General features: G+C 45.7%; 1 protein-coding gene across 1 annotated transcript in view; it reads left to right on the top strand.

Annotated features, from left to right (window-relative positions):
* Positions 1 to 20,325, top strand: part of LOC135912464 (cytochrome P450 4C1-like) — a 93,334-nt gene that overhangs the window by 66,341 nt on the left and 6,668 nt on the right. The window contains exons 7-9 of the mRNA XM_070534441.1: positions 3,899 to 4,069; positions 13,171 to 13,344; positions 16,449 to 16,515. Of these exons, the coding sequence (XP_070390542.1) occupies positions 3,899 to 4,069; positions 13,171 to 13,344; positions 16,449 to 16,515 (412 nt within the window). The remainder of the gene's footprint in view (positions 1 to 3,898; positions 4,070 to 13,170; positions 13,345 to 16,448; positions 16,516 to 20,325) is intronic.

Here is a 20,325-nt window from a genome sequence, read left to right on the forward strand (position 1 = left end):
TAATTATTCAATTAAGCATTTTGATTCCTCGTAGAAGCAATGAAAGCCTTATTCAGTGTTTTATATCAAGGGTTAGAATTTTCCTGTCTGTCGCAGGCAATTTTTTCAAAATTTGGTGCAGCTGAATAAAATACCGTGTTTCTAGCCGAATGTGATCAATGCCTGATTGCGATGTAAAATTCATTTCACTGCAGAATAATTGTAAACTTGTGCAAAAGCAGTATACAGAATTGAACATGTAATAAGAAAACGAGTACAATGAATGCATCGACGTCGCAGAAGTGGGCACGAAAGTGCGGATGCTATATTTAACCGCTTTTGAAAATTCTCTTAGTGGTTTAATAGCCCAGTGTAAGTAACATTCATCGATGCTTACATTTTCATGCGACTAATGGAAACTCCGGCCCTCAGTTGTCGCTTTTTTAACAAAACTATTCAGTATCCTAGAAGTATGATCGCTGTAGCGCTGCAGCCGGCCGCATGGTCGGTAGCGAAAGTGGCGCTTAGCCACCAGGTGGTGCTGCACCCACACAGCGGCCATAAACGCATCATTTTGAAAATGGGATATGTAGTTGGAAACGAGAGCAAGGAGCGCAAAATGGCCAGTCCAAATTTGAACGCTGAACAAACAACAAATGTAGTCACTAGAGTCGAAGACAAACTTGTCAAATGACCAAGTAAAGAGTGGGAATATAGTGAGCTTCTGAGTGTAATAACGACAGGAATACGGAAATAGAAACAACATGCTCATTGGAAAGAAAAAAAAGAAACCGAAAAGCTGCTGGAACAGGGAGATACGAGAAGCGATCGCCGAACGACAGAAAGCATCCCGAGAGCACAGGCAGGCAAAGAAGGCGCAGTTGCCGCAGGATGAAGTAGCCAGTAAATGGGAAATATACCGGGAGAAAAAGTCTATAGTTAACATACTGGTGCAAGCAACGATAAAAGGTGAAAGTGAACGTTGGTTGTCAGAAACACGTGACAAAAGAAGGCCGCACCTAGAATATTTTGGAACCACATAAAATTATTAGGAAGGAGGTCAACAACAATCCAACAACATATCCTAGACGAAGATGGAAGCAAACTGGAACGGGAAGCGGCAATAGATTACATCCTAAAAATAACAGCCGAATCTTTCCAAGGCAACGACCAGGTTGTATTTGCAGAAAAAAAAAGCATGAAAGAGACCTAGGTGGAAAAGGAGCTGGTGCTGACATGTTTCAACTAGAAGAAAGCCAAAGAGAAAATTCCTAAGCGCACAGCCGCAGGGCTAGACGAGGTTCCCGTTAGGCTGATTGATTAACTAGGACCAAAAAGCAAGGAAGCTCTGGTGAAAGCAGTGTAAAAAACTTTAAAAGATAGACGAATACCAGACAGTTGGCGACAAAGTAGAAGGAACTAAATTTATAAAGGCAAGGGGGAGAAAGATGGAATTCACTCGTATAGGCCATCAACCATTACATCTGGTAATATAAAGGCCAGCATTGCAGGCAAGCAAATTAAAGCTGCAAGCCTGGGCAGAGAACAATAGCATTTTGGGAGAACTTCAGAATGGCTTCAGAATAGGTAGACGTTTGGATGATAACTTATCTGTTCTTACTCAGTGTATTGAAATATCAAAAGTAGAAAGCAGACCGTTATATGTGGACATTTTAGACATTACAGGAGCGTATGACAACGTATACCGCAACATTTTGTGGGATATTCTGGAAAAAGGAGGCTTAGGTGACGATTTTCTACAACTTTCGAGAGAGATTTACCTAGAAAATACCGTTTGCTTTGAATCGGAAGGGATGAGGAGCGAGGAGAAAGTTGATATCAACAAGGGACTGAGGCAGAGGTGCCCTTTATCCCCACTGCTGGTTTTGATGTACATGGTGTGGATAGAGAGAGCGCTAGAAGGAAGTAATATCGGGTTTAATCTCTCATAAAACCAGTAGGGTACAGTAGTAGAGCAGCAGCTTCCAGCTTTATTTTATGCGGTCGACATTGTGTTGCTCGCTAACAAGCAATGTGATTTGCAACGTCTGGCTAATATCTGTGCACAGGAAGGTAACAATTTAGGTTTGAAGTTGAGTGTTAGAAAATCAGGTCTTATGATATTCAACGAATAGAGTGAACAGACAGCGGCAATACAGGGCCAGGAAATACCTCGGGTAAGATAATATAAATGCCTTGATGTATGGATAAACGAAGGCAACAGATATATGGAAACACAGTAAAAAATCAATAACTGAGAAGGGGAAGAGAAATGCATCCATAATGAAGCACAGAGCGCTATGGGGATGCAATAGGTACGAGGTGCTCCGGGGTATGTGGAAAGGTGTAATGGTTCCAGGACTTACTTTTGGAAATGCCGGTTGTTTGCTTTAAATCGGGGGTACAATCAAGACTCGGTTGGAACCAAAGGTCGATGGGACGCCTGGCATTGGGCGCTCACGGGAAGACTACAAAGGAAGCTGTGCAGGGTGATATGGGCTGGACTAGTTTTGAAGTGAGGGAAGCTCACAGTAAAATTTATTCTGAAGAACGACTGAACAATATGCAAGAAAGTAAATGGGCTGGAAGAGTGTTGAGGTATCTGTAGAGGAAAAACATTGATTCACATTGGAGGAAAAGAACCAGGAAGCTTACCAACAAGTATGCGGCCTGTAGGGTGGGCAACACAGCAACAAAGAACATGAAGTGGAAAGTCAAAGAGGCTGAAATAATCTCATGGGTGGCGGCAATGGAAAAGAAACCTGCCATGAATAACTACTTAAGAGGAAAAAACGAAATCAGGAAAGAAACAATTAATGATAACTCAAAGGGAAGCTCATTACTTTTCGAAGCGAAATCGGGATGCCTTGGAACACGCACCTATAAAGCGAGTTATAAGAAGGAATAACAAGCATGTGCTTTCTGCGGTAAAGCTAAAGAAACGATGGAGCATGTTTTGTTAGAATGCGAAGACGTCAGCCCAGCCGTTGATTTAGGCACCATTGGCCTCCTTGAAGCCCTTGGGTTCAACGAGAGCAGTGGAAAAGTAAACGTGTCCGCAATAGAGACTAGCAAGAGGCAATTGGAAGATTGGTGGAAGAAAAGTAGGGAAACGACAAAAAACGGAGACGTACAAAAGCAAAGTTCGCAATAGGGGATCAGAAAATTTGGTTGTGGAAGTTCATATGATTTTTTTTCTTTTTTTTTCTTTTTTAACCTAGGTAGGACATTAGGCAGTATAATAGCAAGAGCTTGGTGGCGCGACCCACCGCCCTGTTCCAAAGGAGACCCTCATAACATCCATCCATCCATCGGCCAGCGGAACGCCGCGACTGCTGGGCGACTGTCTCTTTTTTCTTCAGATAGAATGTGGCCGCGGTCGCCCGCGTGGCAGGCATCAAAGAGTATAACTAAAGAGAACTTGGTATTTTCGTTTTATCGAACCTGCGAGTGAGTCGCCTTCATGTTTTGTGAATGGCGGTCTTACATAAATGGAAGAAGTTTCTTCAGACGCAAGAGAATTAAACTGTGACACGTCATTTAATGCTCGCTCTGTAGCCGCAGTAGTGCAAGTAGCAGTTATACAGTACCCATCGTATACCACCGAATAGCACATGGCAAATAAAAGGGTAAATTCTTATGAAAGAAGCTTAATTATCAGAAGCACTAAGTCCTTGCTGTAGTAATCGCCATGTTCATTGCCGTTGTACAAGCAAGAAGCATTAGCCACGCTGTTGGCCTCGTTTTCTTTCTTTCTTTCTTTCTTTTTCTTTTAGCTGAATGTACGACACGAAGGGAAAGGTCTAAGCGAAGTTTCTCGTAAACTGCCAAGCGTCTTATTCGTTGAGCTTTGCGAAATATGCTTTCCTGGATTTCTTTGTTTGATCAATATCTCTTCCTTTATCTTTCTGCAACAAAGGTTATTAGAAAACGAAAAGAGATACTCAGACAAGAAAAAAACGGGGACAAGAAAGACCAGACTTACAAATATTCGAAAGCGTTCCTAGATGTTCTTCTAAGGCATCACTTGCAAGACTCTACCCTTTCCGAAGACGACATTATGGAAGAAGTGAACACGTTCTTGTTCGCGGTGAGTCTTTTGAAGTCATTACGCTGATATTACAATAATATTTTAAGGAAGTTAAGCGGATGCAATGCAGTTGTACAAGTCTTTTGAATTTCTTTTGCTATGCCTGCGCAAATAAGGACTGCGGGACTTCACGATAAACTAACTTCCGTAAAGGCGAAAACGACGCAAAATAGTAAAACCCTGGTGGCAATCCTCTGTGGCCGCAGTGTGCATGTATACGTATCCATACTTGACTTAAAGCAAAAAATAAAAGCGAGGACACAAGAAGGAAGACCAGACAGGATGAGCACAACTTCGAACAACACTTTATTCTCGGAAAAAAACGCCTATATATCAGTAGAAACAAATCCAAAGCAAAGTACATCATTGGGCAAGCATGCTCCAAACCCCCTAAATAGTCTAATAAAGTTCTATAATTTTTATTCGTGGCACGGCTATGCTCATAAAAAAAAACAACTCTGAAAGCATTAGATATAGAAAGAAGCTCTGACTCAGGTCCTTATTTTGTGGGCACTGATAGTGTTCGATTTGCAGCCAAAAAGATTGTTCGAGATATGCTGTTTCACTTGTGTGAAGGTTTATCGAGGGCTGGCTGACACACGTGGAACCATTTTTTTTTATGTAGAAAGCTTCTACAACCTGCCTAGTTGTCCTATCTGGGTGCTGGAAAAAGAATGATGTGTCTTACAGAGCGGGCTCCCATCCACATTGTCGGCAGTGTGTGGCAAGATGCGAATATGGTAACCCTTTGAGGGAGCTGGTGGTGCCCTCTAAGTCTAATGTTTAGGCAGCGGCCTGTCTGCCCGATGTATTTTCGTCCACATGAAGAAAGAATGAGGTGCGCAACACTAGAGGAAGAAGGAACGAAGGTTATGCTATGTCTCATGGTACACTGAGCTTGTTTTGGCATCCCCTTCCTGCGCATATGCTATTGAAGAGATGGACAAATAGCGCCCAGCTTGTTCTTAGCGGTTCAAACATCAGCATTACATCGGGAGGCCACTTTTTTTAGACGATGCGAAAGCCCACGAATATGCGGCATTACCACATATTCGGTTCTCTACCCTTTTGTTTGGTGCACACTGCGCTCTTACCTTGATGGCCCTGAGGCACTTCAAGCTGGCTGTTGTAATAACAGATTCTGGGTAGCCAGCTTCACGAAGTTTTTCACAGCGAAGCTGTTTATGGCTAGGGTTCCGTGCTCTTTTCGTGTCCCTCAACAAATCTGTGACCGAAAACTATCATCATCAGCAATGGCTCGTGCCACTGCTCGCGCGTTCGTCGTCGTCTTCTACCACTGCTGACTTGGCGCACCTAGGCGTGACCGCGCACACCGCACAGCTGGCTCCGTTGCCGCTCATCATGCCAGCGTTCCCATACTGACCCTCCATCTGCTAAGGCGCTGACGGCACTGGCCCACTTCCGGTCGGTGCAGTGACTCCCGTCTCAAATTGTTTGCCTCAGTATATAGCGAAATGAAAGCAGGAATGTGTATAACGAATGTATGACACGAAGGAACGCGGATGTATAAAAATAAATGTTTGTACGTAGCTTTCGCCCCAACGACCACCTATCAAGGCAATAAATGTGTTCGTAGCTCTCTTCAAAATTTGGTGTCACCTCTCTGTCGTGTGCTGCAAGCTTCGCTTGTCATCCACCTTCACAGAGTGGAATGGCTCATGATTTTTTTACCTTATCATCCACAGTTTGTTTTATTAGGTGTTGGCAAGACTTGATCACCGCCGTGTGGACGCAGGAAAAGCCGCTGCCATATTTTGCAAGTTTTGAATGGCACGAATGAAAGCCTGGAAGGCTTTTACAGATCGGGGCATGTATTTCCAGCATACGTGTGATCTGCCAAGCACAAGTTGCAGGCCTAGGAACGGGATCTTGGGTTCTTTTCGGGTCTCAAACGAAAAGTTAAAACCTAGCCCTTGCTCTTTGAACGCACTGAGCACTTCCACTACCTTTCTGCTGTAATTGAGCCCGTTACAAAGATTAGGCAATCACCCACGTTCCTCACGGCCTTGTGAGCCAATCCACGCAGGTACCTGTTTATGGCTCTGTTCACCTTAGACAAAAAAATGTGAGTCAAATGAAGCGTTACTCGAGACCCTATATAAACACCTGAACGTTGAGCATATACATTACCTTCCCAGGAAACGAATGTAGAGTGCAGATAGAAAGACAGCAACTCCAGAATACCTTCCATCGAAACACCACATGGAGAAGTGAAAGCCGTCTCATCGTTGTGTTCACAAATTCATTCTTTTCCGCTCTGCATCAAGGCGTCGTGTGGCATGGAATAATATAGTTCATCTACGTCAATGCTAAAGACACTGTAACCTACAGGGTTCTCCTGATACGAAAAATCTACAACAGAAGTATTGAGAGATGAACCGAAAAAGGCTCCTTAACATGCAAGTATTCCGGATGTTTCTCAAGGAACCCTGACACCGAGTACAGCCAAGTATTCCTCTCCGATACAATTACTCTAAACTGAACATCAGTTTTATTTGCTTTCGCGGAGAAAACTTGCAGCAACATTCCCTTGCTTGGACTCTTGGGGTGCCTGGAAGATGAGCATTGTACTTCACATTTTTTTTTATTGCGATTGTGATATATATGGACCCTCCAGACTATTTTTCACCGTCGGCTTGATGTTTCGTTAACGCCGTAACAATTAGCAGAGCAACCCGTGCGCCGTATGCTGTGGGTGCGAAGGCAAACGTGTGATGGTGAGCGGAGAAGCATGGCGACTTGCTGTGGGCCATACTGTGAACCGTCTTCCTGCACGCCGAATGTTGGGGGTCACGTGATCTGGAGCGTGCTAAGAAACAAGAGCGCGCTTCTCCTCGTCTTGCCCGACATTGGCTGCGCATGGCTGACCACGCGGCTGAGCACATTGCGACCCGCGCGCCGTATGTTGGAGGTCATGCACGGTATATCTGTGGCAGTTGCGGAGGATAAAGCTCAGCCATAATGGCTGGGGGCTTCATGCACGTCTAATGTTTAAGGTCACGTGTAGGTTTCGTAGACGGTGCAAAGCGAGCGGAAGCACGAAGCGTCTGCGATACCCGCTACCTGCGCTCCTCATCGTGCCACCGTCGTGACATCGAGTGCTCGCGGTCATCGAGTGAGATTTGTTCATGTTTGTCTGTGCGCACGGTTCACTATTAGTGACTGTTTTCTGCGATGTATACGGCCGATAAAGTTATGAACCATACTTCGTGTAATTGTCTTATACTTTGCTATCGCTATTAGTATTTCGCCCTTTCGGGTGAAAATATGTTATACTATTGTTATTAATAATATTATTAATATTATCATTACTATTATTATTGGTAGCAGTAATAGTAGTAGGAGCAGTATTAGAAGTACTAGCACAAATGATGTAGAATTTACCCACTACATGGACCCTAGAACTAGTGTAAAGCGTAAACAGCGTGCCCACACAAAAGCCAAAAGTCCTGAGCCTAACAATTGGATAGTGGAATTCCGCCTCTTGCGCTCCATCTGTAATCACCTGTACAAGCAGGATCGCATGTCTCATCGTTGCGCGATTGGAAAACCGTGCCTCTAACCGGCTGGCGGACTTTTGGGGACGCTTTGGTACGCGCTCCAGTAAACGCGGAGGTCGTATCCATCTGCTTAACTCCTGTGGTGGAGAAGGGCAAGCAGTTGCTGATTCTGTCGCTGTTCATTTTTACTCTGTATATCAACCGTGACCTTACAGAACTATCAACAAGCCGCCGTCTTCTGCTGGAACTTCCCGCTCGGTACTCTTTGACAAGATTGTCACCAACAAATGCGTCAGGCATCAAAGGCAATCTTTCTCCTGCGGCCCAGATGGTATTCCGGTCGCCATTATCAAAGCCTACGGCAGTAACTTTCTGCCTGTGCTGACATCAATATTTAGTAACAATCTGATTAATTCATCTTACCCGCATGCTTGGAAAACTGCCCACGTTTTTCCTGCCTTTAAATCCGACGTCAAAACAAATGTCGCATACTATCGGCCAATTTCTCTGCTCTGCATTTTCCAAGCTTTTCGAATTCAGTATTGAGAGTGTGTAGTTATTCAGCGTAAATAAATTCCCCGGCCATTACTACACTCCCTAACGCGAACTTTTAGCGCAGCTTTATACGTGTTTTCATTTAGCGATATAGTGGCTGGCGCGGTAAACTTGTCTCGTGCGGTACGTTGCCAACGGAGCGAAGTTTGGCGCGACTGCCTCGCTAATCGGGAGACCGCGAGAGGCTGCGCGTGTGTCACGGGTGGGTGCGATTCACAGCAGCCGTCGCAGACAGACCTTCGCTCATGCCGCGCTTTGTTTCCATATATGGTATCGGTGGTGCCACCGGTGAACAGACGACGCGCACTACTCTGGCGCTGTCTTGTAGCCATCGTCGCCGCAGAGCTCGTCTTGCACGGCACTACGCTTTTCTTCTCACGCTTTCGCCATACCCTCCTTCTCGCGTTCCTCCTCGCGCTCTATTCGCTATAGCCGTCTTTCACTCCCTGCTGCGCTCCGCGTTCGCTTTATATGATCCTTCGCTGTTCTCGTTCGCTCGGTTACGCCGAGCATGGCGAGGGACGCCGAAGTCGGTGCTAGCCGTAGAAACGGCACCTAAGGGCTGCGCTCTAAAATGTTCTTGTTCAAAATCAGCGTAAAGTTATTTCTTGCTACTCAACGACCACCAACCTTGTCGCTTTTGTGATGCAGCTTTTCGCGCCCGTCACACAAAGGAGGCAAGTTGATGCTGTGTACTACAACCTCAGCAGAGCCTTTATCGTAGTCAGTCATCCCCTATACTACTCGAGAAGCTTACGCACTACGGTGTTGAAGCTGCTATTGTAACTCTGCTGCCCAGCTATCTCCTCGATAGATACTGCTTCGTGAGCGTCTACAATCAATTTTCTTTTGTTTTATTGAGTATCTAGTGGTGAGCGCATGCTTTAAAGTTCCTTGTTTGGGCCCGCTTCTCTGCTTCATTTCCACCAATGACGTTTGCTGAGCAATTCAGAAGTCGTCATTTATTCTTTACGCTGACGACATCAAAATATTTAAGAGGATTCGAGGACTTCCGCGCCCGGCAGTCGGACCTAACCTTATTCTCTTAATGGTACCAGTTAAAAGGGCCCACTCTAAATTCATCGAAAGTCTGAATTGTGTCATATTCGCGTAAAACCCATAATATCGTCTTCCCTTGTCCTGTTGCTTATCCAGTGCTGACGTGGGCTGCTCAAGTAAGCAACCGTGTGCATTGTGATAGCACGTTAAGCTTCTCCACCCATTCTAAGCTCATAGTATCACGAGGCCTGCGCACGTTTGGTTCTGTCTGCAGACATACAAGAAAATATCGTGCCGGACTTCCCTTCCTCAAAGTGCTCACACCAATATGTATACCGATACTTGAATATGCCTCAGCAATAGTGGGGAATTCCACAAGCAATTCAAATTGCAATTTAGTTTAGCGTGTGCAGGAAAAGTTCATGAGTATACATAAACATGGTTCTCTTACCTCATGCAAAAACAAGTTTTCCAGTTTAAATAATCATCCTACACGTCCATAAATTAGCTGAAGGCATAATTGTAGCGATTTCCTATTTTCATACCACCTCATTCATGGAATTACTACATGTTCGGTTCTACTGCCCTCTGTTTCACTGCGGGTTCCGCAGAAGACTACCAGAGATCACAGGCCTTTCCAGGTTCCTGCCTCTTTCAGCAGACACTCGTCTCTCCACAGAATGCAAAATCTTTGCAACTGACACTTTCTTCATCTGGATATCTTTCAAAGCGTGTTGTCTTCTTTTTATTCCGAGCTTCGCACTTTCTCCTGAGCCTTCTTTCTAACAGCGTTCCTCTCCTGACTTCCCTTTGTTTCTCTCACCTTGCGCACATTATTATTATTATTATTATTATTATTGTTGTTGTTGTTGTTGTTGTTGTTGTTGTTGTTGTTGTTGTTGTTGTTGGCAAGATGATTCTTGGACCAAGTCCTAGAACTTATGAGGCACTTCCCTTGCCAGTTTCAATGAATGACATACGTTTAAACGTACTCTGAGGTCATACATTTGTTTCTCTGCAGTTAATAATTTGTGATTAGCATCACATGACCTTTAATCACTTCAAGTCTTCAGTTTGTACTTGCAATGCATGTTGTATTTTGAATAATATGCATAGTGATGTTTTAGTTACGGGTTTATAATCAGCATGCCATCTGATTGTTTACAGTTCCTTGCGGTTGCTTAGGAAGTTGTCTTGCGTTTACATTCATTGTGAATTTTGTTTCGTCTTGGATTAGCAATGCTTTACTAGCAATGCAGGTTTTGATTTTCGTTTGTTTGTTTCTTTGTTTCTTTGCTTTTTACTTGGTTGCATGTTTATGCCTTACCGCATTTTTTTCCTTTGCGTACTCTATTTGAGACCTCCTGTTACAGTGATTTCACTCTCCTTGCGTGCTTGCACGATGCATTTTTTGTTTCACAGTTTACATTAAAAAAGAATTCCCTTTCCTTCAAAGTATGAAAAAGTATTTGGTGCTCGGGTTGCATCGTTAGCATCGTGGTGAAGAGTTTAAGATGCGCGTGTACTAAACCTCAGCAATCGGGTTGGAATACTCTGCTCGTCGCAAAATCTCTGTTCCGTTAAAGAATTTCTTCATTTGCCTATTAGCCGGCGCCCAGTACTCATGACCGCGATCCGCGTGATCACTGCTGCACCGACCAAAGGTAGATGGCACTTACGTAGCAATAGGTTTGCGAATGCAGGTCCTGTTACTTCATTTTCAAACTAGTCAACGTAACAATCCGCATTGCGCTAATCCGGCAACCTCAAAAACCCCGCATCGTGCAGTTAAAGCTTCCGAATATACTTGTTGACAATGTATAGAATTACTGCTGAGTTACTAGAGAAGAGAGTGAAAATAATGCAGAGAAAGGCAGCGAGGTTAACCAGAGGTGGTTCTGGTTGGCTACCCTGCGCAGGGGGAAGGGTTAAGGGGGATAAAAAGAGAAACAGAGTGGAAGGGGGAGATAGAAAGAAAAGGAGACAAGCACGAACAAAGCGCGTACACTACAGAGCAGTAGGAGGCGGCATTCTTAGTCTGTCGTGAAGCCCCGTAGACCGCAGGAACCTTAATAGCGCGAGTAGGGCCTTCAACGCGGATGCTCTTTCGGAGCATTGGCCTAAAGCTTTTAGTTCTGAAAGTGGACGATTGTCCAACTGGTCCAGTACTCTGCACATCACTTGTCTCTCAGCATTGTATCGCGGGCAGACACAGATAATGTGTGCGAGCGTCTCGTCGATGTTACATGTGTCGCACGTGGGGCTGCTGGCCATTGCTATGAGGAAAGGATATGAGTTTTTAAAGGCAACGCCTCGCCACAGACGGTAGAGCATGGTCTGTTCACGTCGTGGTAATCCAGGCGGGAGGTGCATCCGTATGTCCAGGGACAACGAACGCAACCGACACATGGTGAAAACATTTGAGTCGCACAGGGGCAAAACACCAAGCCTTCTATGAACTATTTAGGCAACCTATTGAGTTTCCGATTGAAGTGTTCTAAAGACAAATGGCTGTAAGGTCGGAAAACTGGCGATTTATTATTACTTTTATAATTTATTATTAATATTACTTACGAAAGGCGCCAACAGGCCATGGGTAGTTGCGTTTTCAATCTTGTACACGATTATTTCAATCGTGTACGGCGGCAGAGGTCGATGTTGGCCTCTAACGGGCGCAAATTTAAAGTCTCAGAATTACTTCAAGGAAAGAACAGGCCTGCAACGTATTTTACACCACACCTTGCAGCGCAAACGTGGCCACATAGTGAAATTCACGAGGCAGCACAGCGGTTACGCACAAACAGGTAGGACCTGTAAACACCAGTACGCGATAGCGAGACACGAAAGCATGCTCTCGGCATCCGCGGACATGCTTTGTTGCTACACTTACGGATAGACAAGAAAGTTGATGTTTGATTGTTAAGTATAGATTTGTTGAGGTGAAACGACGTTTTTTGTTTTTTTCACAGCACTGCAAGTATACCTATAACGTCAGCAGCATTGGGGCGGGCTGCGAAATGACAAAATGGAGAAAAGAGGGACAAGAGAGCGGGAAGCGTGAAATAGCGCCAGCTTGCGCCGGAGAAAGCGTGTGCTCATTTGCGAGGAGTAGGCACCATGCAAATGACATATATAACTAGGATAAGACTATAGGTATATGCTGTATAACAATGCTCCCGTTCTCCTTATAACGCCGTACTTTGGAATGTTGAAACCATTCTGCACTGTAGAAGTGGGCTTCTCTGATCCGATTTCTACGACAGTTACCTCAGGCGGAGTTCGCGCTTTGTGCTTTGTATCTGTGTCGCGTACTTAATAGCACTCTGCATAGTCATGCTCAAGACTTCGTATCCAAGTGCGTGAGCTGCTATAAGTACAAGAAAGACAAATCTTATCGTTGAGTAGTTTCTTTGACTTATCGCCATAGTAAAAGAAGGTGGGAGGGGGGTGGGGTAAGCAACTATGCTTTTCTGCTGCTAATCACGAGTTCCTTCGGTTTTTCGCTTTGGCGGCTGCACTGCGCTAATGGGGCGGAAACGCAAAACGCAGGTACATTGAGATTTCATTGCAGGTAAAAAATAAATTAGGTAGTCGAAATTATTGAGTAACCCTGCGGCGATGGCGCCGCTTTCACAAAGCTCTTCTCACGTAAGTGCTCTTTGCTATTGACTGGCCGCTTCCGGTAATATTATATCCAGCATCATGATTGGCTAGAATTTTCTCTTACGAACAACTTTAGCGTAATATCCTTTCGTGAGTACGGACACAGGTGTATAGTTGCAGGTTCGAGGCACAATACCCCATTGCTTAATGCTATTATTATTAGTTATGATTCAAATTATCACATCAATTTTACAAATAATTCAAGTTCTTGTATAGAATTAACTCTGGGTGTGCCACAAATGTTCACGTTACATGGCCCCGTGTTTCCCCGTGTTTCATGTAAGCTTGCACTCACTGCGTCATGACGGTAATCAGATTTAGGTAGTTCGACTACACATTCTAAACGTGCATCTATGATTTCAGGGCCATGAAACGACAGCCGTCGGACTGACATATCTGCTGTACATTTTAGGACTCCACCAAGACGTCCAAGATAAGGTTGTCGACGAAATCAATTCAATATTTCAAGGAAACTTGGAACGTGACGTAACAAGAGAAGACGCTTCACTTATGAAATACCTCGAATGCGTTATCAAGGTGTGTTCCACTTTGTAGTTACAGCCCTTGTGACTCGTTCACCCTTGCACTATAGCGAATGGGCGGGAACCAGTCTGGGCGCATAATTGTCCCTCAGATGATACAGTTCATGCAAGAACGTATATAGAAGATTTTATACATTGCAAAGCATGCTCTCAGTTTTAGAGGTTTCGCTGAATTTTTCCCCTCAGTGCACGGAGACATCGTATCAAGTCTAACCATGGAGCTGATGTGTACGTCCGGGTGCCTAACCTGCTAGCACGAAAGCGTAATATTTGTTTATTTGAACTAACCAGAATATTTAATTTTTCTCAAGACCAATAACCTTGTCTTTCGATACACTTGTTACGGTAACAAGTAATGGTTAACAGTGCAAGATTTAAAAATTAGTTAGGGTACTTTCGGGATATGAAGCCTAAACAGAAGCGTGGTTATTTAGGACGGGACGCTCTGCTTCCACGCCTTGTGCTTTAAATCGTGAGATGGGCAACGTGTAACACTTCGACGCCATAAGGACCTGACAGCCTGCAGAGGCGAGGTCTTCTCCAGGAGATCTTCCAAAAGCTGAAAGGTCCTGAAGTGTTCAGGACAACATTTCTAGGCTTGTTTGTTGCCTTCTACCGAGACATTACACAGACTTAGAGGAGCGTTTCTTTTGGGGTGCGGATGCGAATATAGTCCGACGTAACGTTGGGCGCGCGTCAGGTGCGGCCCAGTTGCGCCATAGAGTTTCGTACAATAACTACTCGAGGGAACTCTGGCGCTAGTGTCTAAAGCGGCTGCAATGGGAGTGGTTGACCCAGCAGGGTACGTATGGGAAGTACATGGATTTGTCTAAACTTCGTATTTTTGGCTTCAAACGGCTTCGTGACTTTGTAAGCTCGTCATTTTCAATAATGTACTGCGTAATAAATTATTATGTAAACATGATTAAAATTGCCAGACGGCAGGATTCGAGCACAGTACCTCTAGCAGAGAAGCCTGATATTGAGACCATTGCGCCACGGACGCACGGACAAACGGAACCACTGCAATTAGCAGCGCTTTGCATGCTTACAGATTCTTATTACCTTCTGCAATAAAAATAAATCACCGGCGATTAGGATACTCGCTAATGCGAAACGTGAGCGGCGGGCGCAGACAACAAGGTATATGTAAACTGGAAGCGAAGCTCCCATAGAAGCCCACATGTCAAGAAAATGGCAGCTCGTTGTAACCATCGTCATCTACGTATCAGGGGATAACTAAGAGCGAGCAAAAAAATAGAAAAATAGGAAATGACGCCACAACCAGAAATGGCAGTGACATCAAGATCTTGTGCTACTTGGCGCGAATGTTTGAATTTCCTTAGCGTCCGGCATTTCGACCGCTATGCCAGCAGTTACTTCTCTTTTGAGGCTGAGGCGAGCTTCTGACTCGCCTTAGCTGAAGCGTCGCCTGAGCTGAAGCGTCAGCATGTCATTAAACTATAGCGGTGGCGTTTGTCTTAATTTGAACATAATTAGGCTATTATTGACGGCAATTGCCCCAGTAGGTTCTTTGGGAAGGTAAGAGAATAGGATGGAAATAAATGACAGTGCCACAGAGGTTTCAAAAGCAACTTTACTTTTATTCGTCTAGAATAATGCAACCAATACATTTGACCAAACAAAACATGTTTCAGTGAATGAAATGGACCATGTCCAACCTACAGTCGTAATGCATGTCAACAAAAGCAAAACCTCTCCACAGAATCATTCTCAATTCAGCACGACGCCATGTATTCATAAACAACAGCTATCAGACAAGACAACATATTGCCCCATATTGTCATTTAGAAAACATTCCACTTACTAATTTTGCTGCCCGTCGGACACTCAGAACCTTTGTTACGGAGAGTGAACGAACATAGCTCGATGTTTCTTCGCGGAGCGTTCTACATTTATCGTCACGATGGGACACAGCGTGTCGGATGCCGCAGCGTGAACACAGACCTCCCAGACGACCCGCGCTACTGTGGCGCTATCTCGCAGCCATCTTCGACGCACTACGCTTTTCTTGTCACACTTTTGCCATGCCCTCCTCCTCCGCTTTCCCCCATGCTTCTTTTATCGCACGCTGCGCTCCGCGTTCACTCTTTCACCCTTCGCTGTGCTGGTTCGCTCGGTTACGCGGACGCCGACGATAGCCGCAGGAACAGGCGCCTAAGAGCAGGCCTCTAAGAAGTGTACATAAATTGTTTTAAAGTTTAGTCCAAGATAAAGCGTAATATTCTGTGGCAAGACAGTAAGGTGAGCGAGTTGATGGTTAGGATTCATCGTATTTTCGGTAACAGCGCAAAAGGACACGGACAAAAGGAAGAAGCGCCATGTTGTTGTACTTCTTCTAACCGTGTCCCTTTGCGCTGTTACCGAAAGTACGATGAATAAAGTGTAATAAACGAAGCAACAACAACGTCCTAAGACCCAAGCACGAATTTCAGACAAATCCATGTACTACCCATCATTCGCATGGTGGCTGACCAATCGCAGTGCCAGTGTTACTTCTAGTAATTGCAGTAAACTCTATGGCCTGCGTAAGGTATCCGACTTCGCCGGCTTCTGCCAGACACGCTGGCATTGCAGGACTATATCCATGAATTTACGATCCACTCCGCTCACACTTCACGCACACCAGTGGCGGCACGAACGGCGTTGTTTCCAACGACGAACTCTCAGCTTGGCTGTAAAATCGGAGGCCTCACCAACCGGTAGCCAGCCGCTGCGGCAGTCACGTGACAGCATGAAAATCTCACCTCCTCTCTGTAGGTGCGAAATGTCGCGTGCTTTTTCCTTTGTCTGCTGACAGGTTGGCGTATACTTACGTTCTTTGTCCTTCCTCGTTCCTCGTCCTGCGTTTTTAGCACAAGTCAGGTCTTACAAAGATGACGGCGTCATTGTCACTGTTCACAATCATGTTGGAATGCTATCTTCTGTTGCGGCGTCGCCGTGCTCCCGAGTCAAGGAGAATGAGGTACTGGGTGTCGCTTCCGCGTCCTTGTATTCAGGGTCCGTACTGTCGTGCAGAATCGGATATGGCGCACTGTTTTCCAAAACGTCGCTCTTCACTTTTTTTTCTTGTCACAGGAGTCTCAAAGAATATTCACCATACTTCCAATCTACGGCCGGAAAATAGAAGAGGACTTCCAAGTGGGTGAGTACGTTTGCAAGAAAACAGGGGAGCGGGGGGGGTTGGTTTTTGTAGAGCCCAAACAAATTTCCCACGTCTATTTCCCATGTCTATCTAAGATTGGACACATCGCGAGGTGGTGCTGCGCACCCGTGCCATTATTAACTATGCACAACGGACTTTACCCCCTTTGAGCTGTCGCTGTTGTGTGTGTGTGTGCGCGTGTGTGCGCGTGTGTGCGTGTGTGCGTGTGTGTGTGTGTGTGTGTGTGTGTGTGTGTGTGTGTGTGTGTGTGTGTGTGTGTGTGTGTGTGTGTTTCTTCGTATTTGCATTGCCTTGTTCACCGTTCTTAATTCCAATGGTCAAAATAGAACGAGTAACGTTGACACCCTGTTCTCATCACTCCCATAGACGCCAATCTAGGGTTGAGAGCTGTGGCGGTTATTTAGACCAATGCCTAATTAACAGGTGCTCGCTGACAGACAACAGCTGACAACAAGTATATCATCCTTCCATTGCTGCAAAGCTCCTATCCCCGGCCCTGGGCACACATGAAACGCGAGGAAGCCCTATCCTTCCGTTGCTAACGTTACACAATTGCCCTAAGGACAGAATGTACAGAACTGTCCGAAGTGCAGTGAACTACACTTGCTTAAAGCGATGCATGTTTTGTTGGGCTCATCAAAGTTTGCACCAATGAAACGTGCTAGTTAGCCACATTCCTACCGTCACCAACTGTTTTTACGCTAAGCTTGCAACTAATTCGGTCAGTGCGGGCAAAGTTAAGATAAATTACGTGCCTTTCTTTCACTGAAGTTGCGTTCTCGGCACCCTGACAGGTGTCGGGCGGACGAGATTGCCAGTTACTAGATAGCTTTAAAGTAGTCATCATACCAGCTCTGCATGCATGGGAAGTTAAAAAACACCTGGCCGCCACTGGACACATGCGCAACGCTGTTAGCGTTTAGCTTTTCTTTTTGTGACTGACAAGTTACATGTCAAAGATAGAGCACTGACTCTAAGGGATGATGATGATGATGATGATGATGATGATGATTATGATGATAAATCTTTTCTTCGTCAGTGTGTTGATGACAAACACTTACCCGCCAAACCCACCATATTGTGTGGCACCGGTAGAACATGGCAAAGCCAAAGCAGAAATGCGCTTATCGTATATTTCGAAGCTCGCTCCTGCAACGCTCCTTACGTTTTCAACTAATTGTTGTTACAGGCTCTTGTTGTCTCTCGACTCACCAACAACGCGAAATCTTAGCTATGTAATGTTTCTTTTATAGCTCTACTTAAGCCTCTCATAGAGTCCATGCAGTGATGCTGGCGTACGATTAAAATAGGTGCGTAGCGCAAATCCTTCGGTTCTTGTGACTCCGTTCGCAGCTCGTTTTGTTTACTTGATTCAGCATTATCTTCTTCATTATTGTTTTCATGATTAATTATACCATTAAAGGCTCATGTGGAGCATTACATAAAGTGGGAGCAAACAATACAAAATAAAGAGAAGCCTGAGAGTGCTACCGGCACGAAACTAAAGAGAAAAGGTTTCAAATAATTATGCAGAAAACAATAGGTTAAAACACAAAAGAAGTCCCGGTTTGGCCTGAAAGGCACAGCATCCATTGCGATAGCAAAAAACTACACAGCTCTACGCAATAAGGATAGTAGCTTTGTCGACCATATAAACTCGGAAACATTCGCTTACTAACTGAATTAACAAGCACGGTGTCAGCGCACGCAAGCAAACATGACACATCAGACTCGATCAGCGTGGACACTTGCTATATCAAAATGCTGGCTTGTGCAAGCGCGGCAGCAGCAGCGAGTGAAGTGACCTTCGTGTTGTCTTTCGCTCCAACGGTAACTGAGCGGCGAAAACTCAGCATGCGCAACACTCTAAGAACAGTTTACACCCTTTGGAGTGCCCCTTCTGCCACACAACGATAATCGTCATCTGCCTTGATGTGTTTCCTTTCATTAACGCTGCGAGCCCGGTACTTTCCAGTAACGAACGGCATGCGCGTTATCAGCATGATAGCATTCCCGACAGGAAAGTAGCGCGAACGGCGTTTTCAAGAAAGGAAACGCATCAAGGCAGATGACGATTACCGTTGTGTGGCAGAAGGGGCGTGCCAAAGGGCGTAAACTGTTCGTAGAGTGAAAGGTATGAGCCGTCTGCAGATCGCTTCCAAGACACAGCGCGCGCGACTGCGCGCTCCCGCGCACAGTGCGCAGATGCTGGCTAAGCCGAAGACGCCCCGACCCCCTCACTCCCACGCTGCCTCCCCGCATTCCACCATCCTGCGCGCGAGCTTGAGCCACGATCGTCAGTTCCCCTTGCGCCGGGCCGCGAAATACGCAGTTGCTGCCGGAGCACAACACCGCCCTCCCCCCCTCCCCCCTCCGTTCTGTCCGGCAACGGCCGTTCACGCTACAACGGAAGACAATGCGTTTCTTGTCCACTTTCCTCTCTCGAGCGCGCCAGATTTAGCCGCAATCGTCGCTCCCCTCGCGTGCTTTCACTTGTAAATATAGCAAACGGCGCGCGGCGATGGTGTTATCGGCCTTGAACTTTATACGGAACATCACGTCGACGCTGACGCCGACGGCAAACATGCGCCTGAGCGTCCATATAGTTGCTATCGCAATAAAGCATATACAGTGTAATACAGGAAATCATTATTAATGCATATTAAAACCTGTAGGGAGGTAATAATTACTTTAAATTTCTGAGGTTTCCCCTCGTTAACAATATCATCTGGGAGTTTATTTCAACCATCAATGGCAGCTGCAGATAATAGAAATTGACCAACAGCCATTGTTAAATAGCGCTGAACGCTTTTTTTTATTGCAATAGCAATTATATGGACACTCCAGGCGTATTTTTGCCATCGCCGTCGGCGTTAGCTCGCCGTGTTTGCCTCGTCGGCGTATTTTTGCCTCGCCGCGCGCCGTATACTGTATGTGCGAGTGAGAAAACGCGAGGGGAGTCCACGACCGCGGCTCAATCCGGCGCGCGGGAGGGAGGCAATCCGTGAGGGGATGGGATGGAGGGAGGGCGGCGCCATTGTGCTACGGCAGTAATTGTGTATTTCGCGGCCGGGTGCAAGGTTAAATCTCGCGTGCGGTAGGGAGGAAACTGGGGAGGCAGCGCGGTAGAGGAGTGGAACGTCTTCGATTCCGCCAGCATCTGCGTACTGAGCGCGGCGGAGACGCGCGCGCCGTATCTCGAAAGCGACCTGCAGACGGCTCACACCTTTTTTGCGTGGTGTGTTCTCGCCGCTCAGTTTGCGTTGGAGCATTAGGCAGCACAAAGGCCACTTCGCTCGCTTCTGCTGCCGCGCTTGCTCGAGCCATCGTTTAGACAGCGAGTGTCCGCGGTTATCAAGTGGCATGGGTTTATGTGAGCTTGTGCGCGCCGACACCATTCTTGTTAATTCAGTTCGCGCATTTCCCAAGTTTATATGGCCGATAAGCTGCTATCCCTACTTCGTATGGCTATCTACTAATTTGCTATCGCAATCGATGCTTCGCCTCTCGGGCGAAACTGCGACTATTTCTCCCCCCCCCCCCCAAAAAAAAAACAATTCCGCAGGCCGGTAAAATTTTTACATACGCTATCAAACAAGCACAGTCGAGTGATTATCTTACAGCGAGCGAGAAAGGGGAAGTTCCAGGGTTGATTTAATGGTGCTGACGCTTTCATAACAGTCGTAGTGTGGCGTGATGAAACGAACTGCGCGGATTTGAACGACCTCGATCCAGTTTATGAGGTATTCTTTATGTGGGTTCCATATTGCAGAGGCTTACTTAAGTTCT

The sequence above is a fragment of the Dermacentor albipictus genome, chromosome 1, assembly GCF_038994185.2.
Source record: "Dermacentor albipictus isolate Rhodes 1998 colony chromosome 1, USDA_Dalb.pri_finalv2, whole genome shotgun sequence".
In the NCBI taxonomy this organism is placed as follows: Eukaryota; Metazoa; Arthropoda; class Arachnida; order Ixodida; family Ixodidae; genus Dermacentor; species Dermacentor albipictus.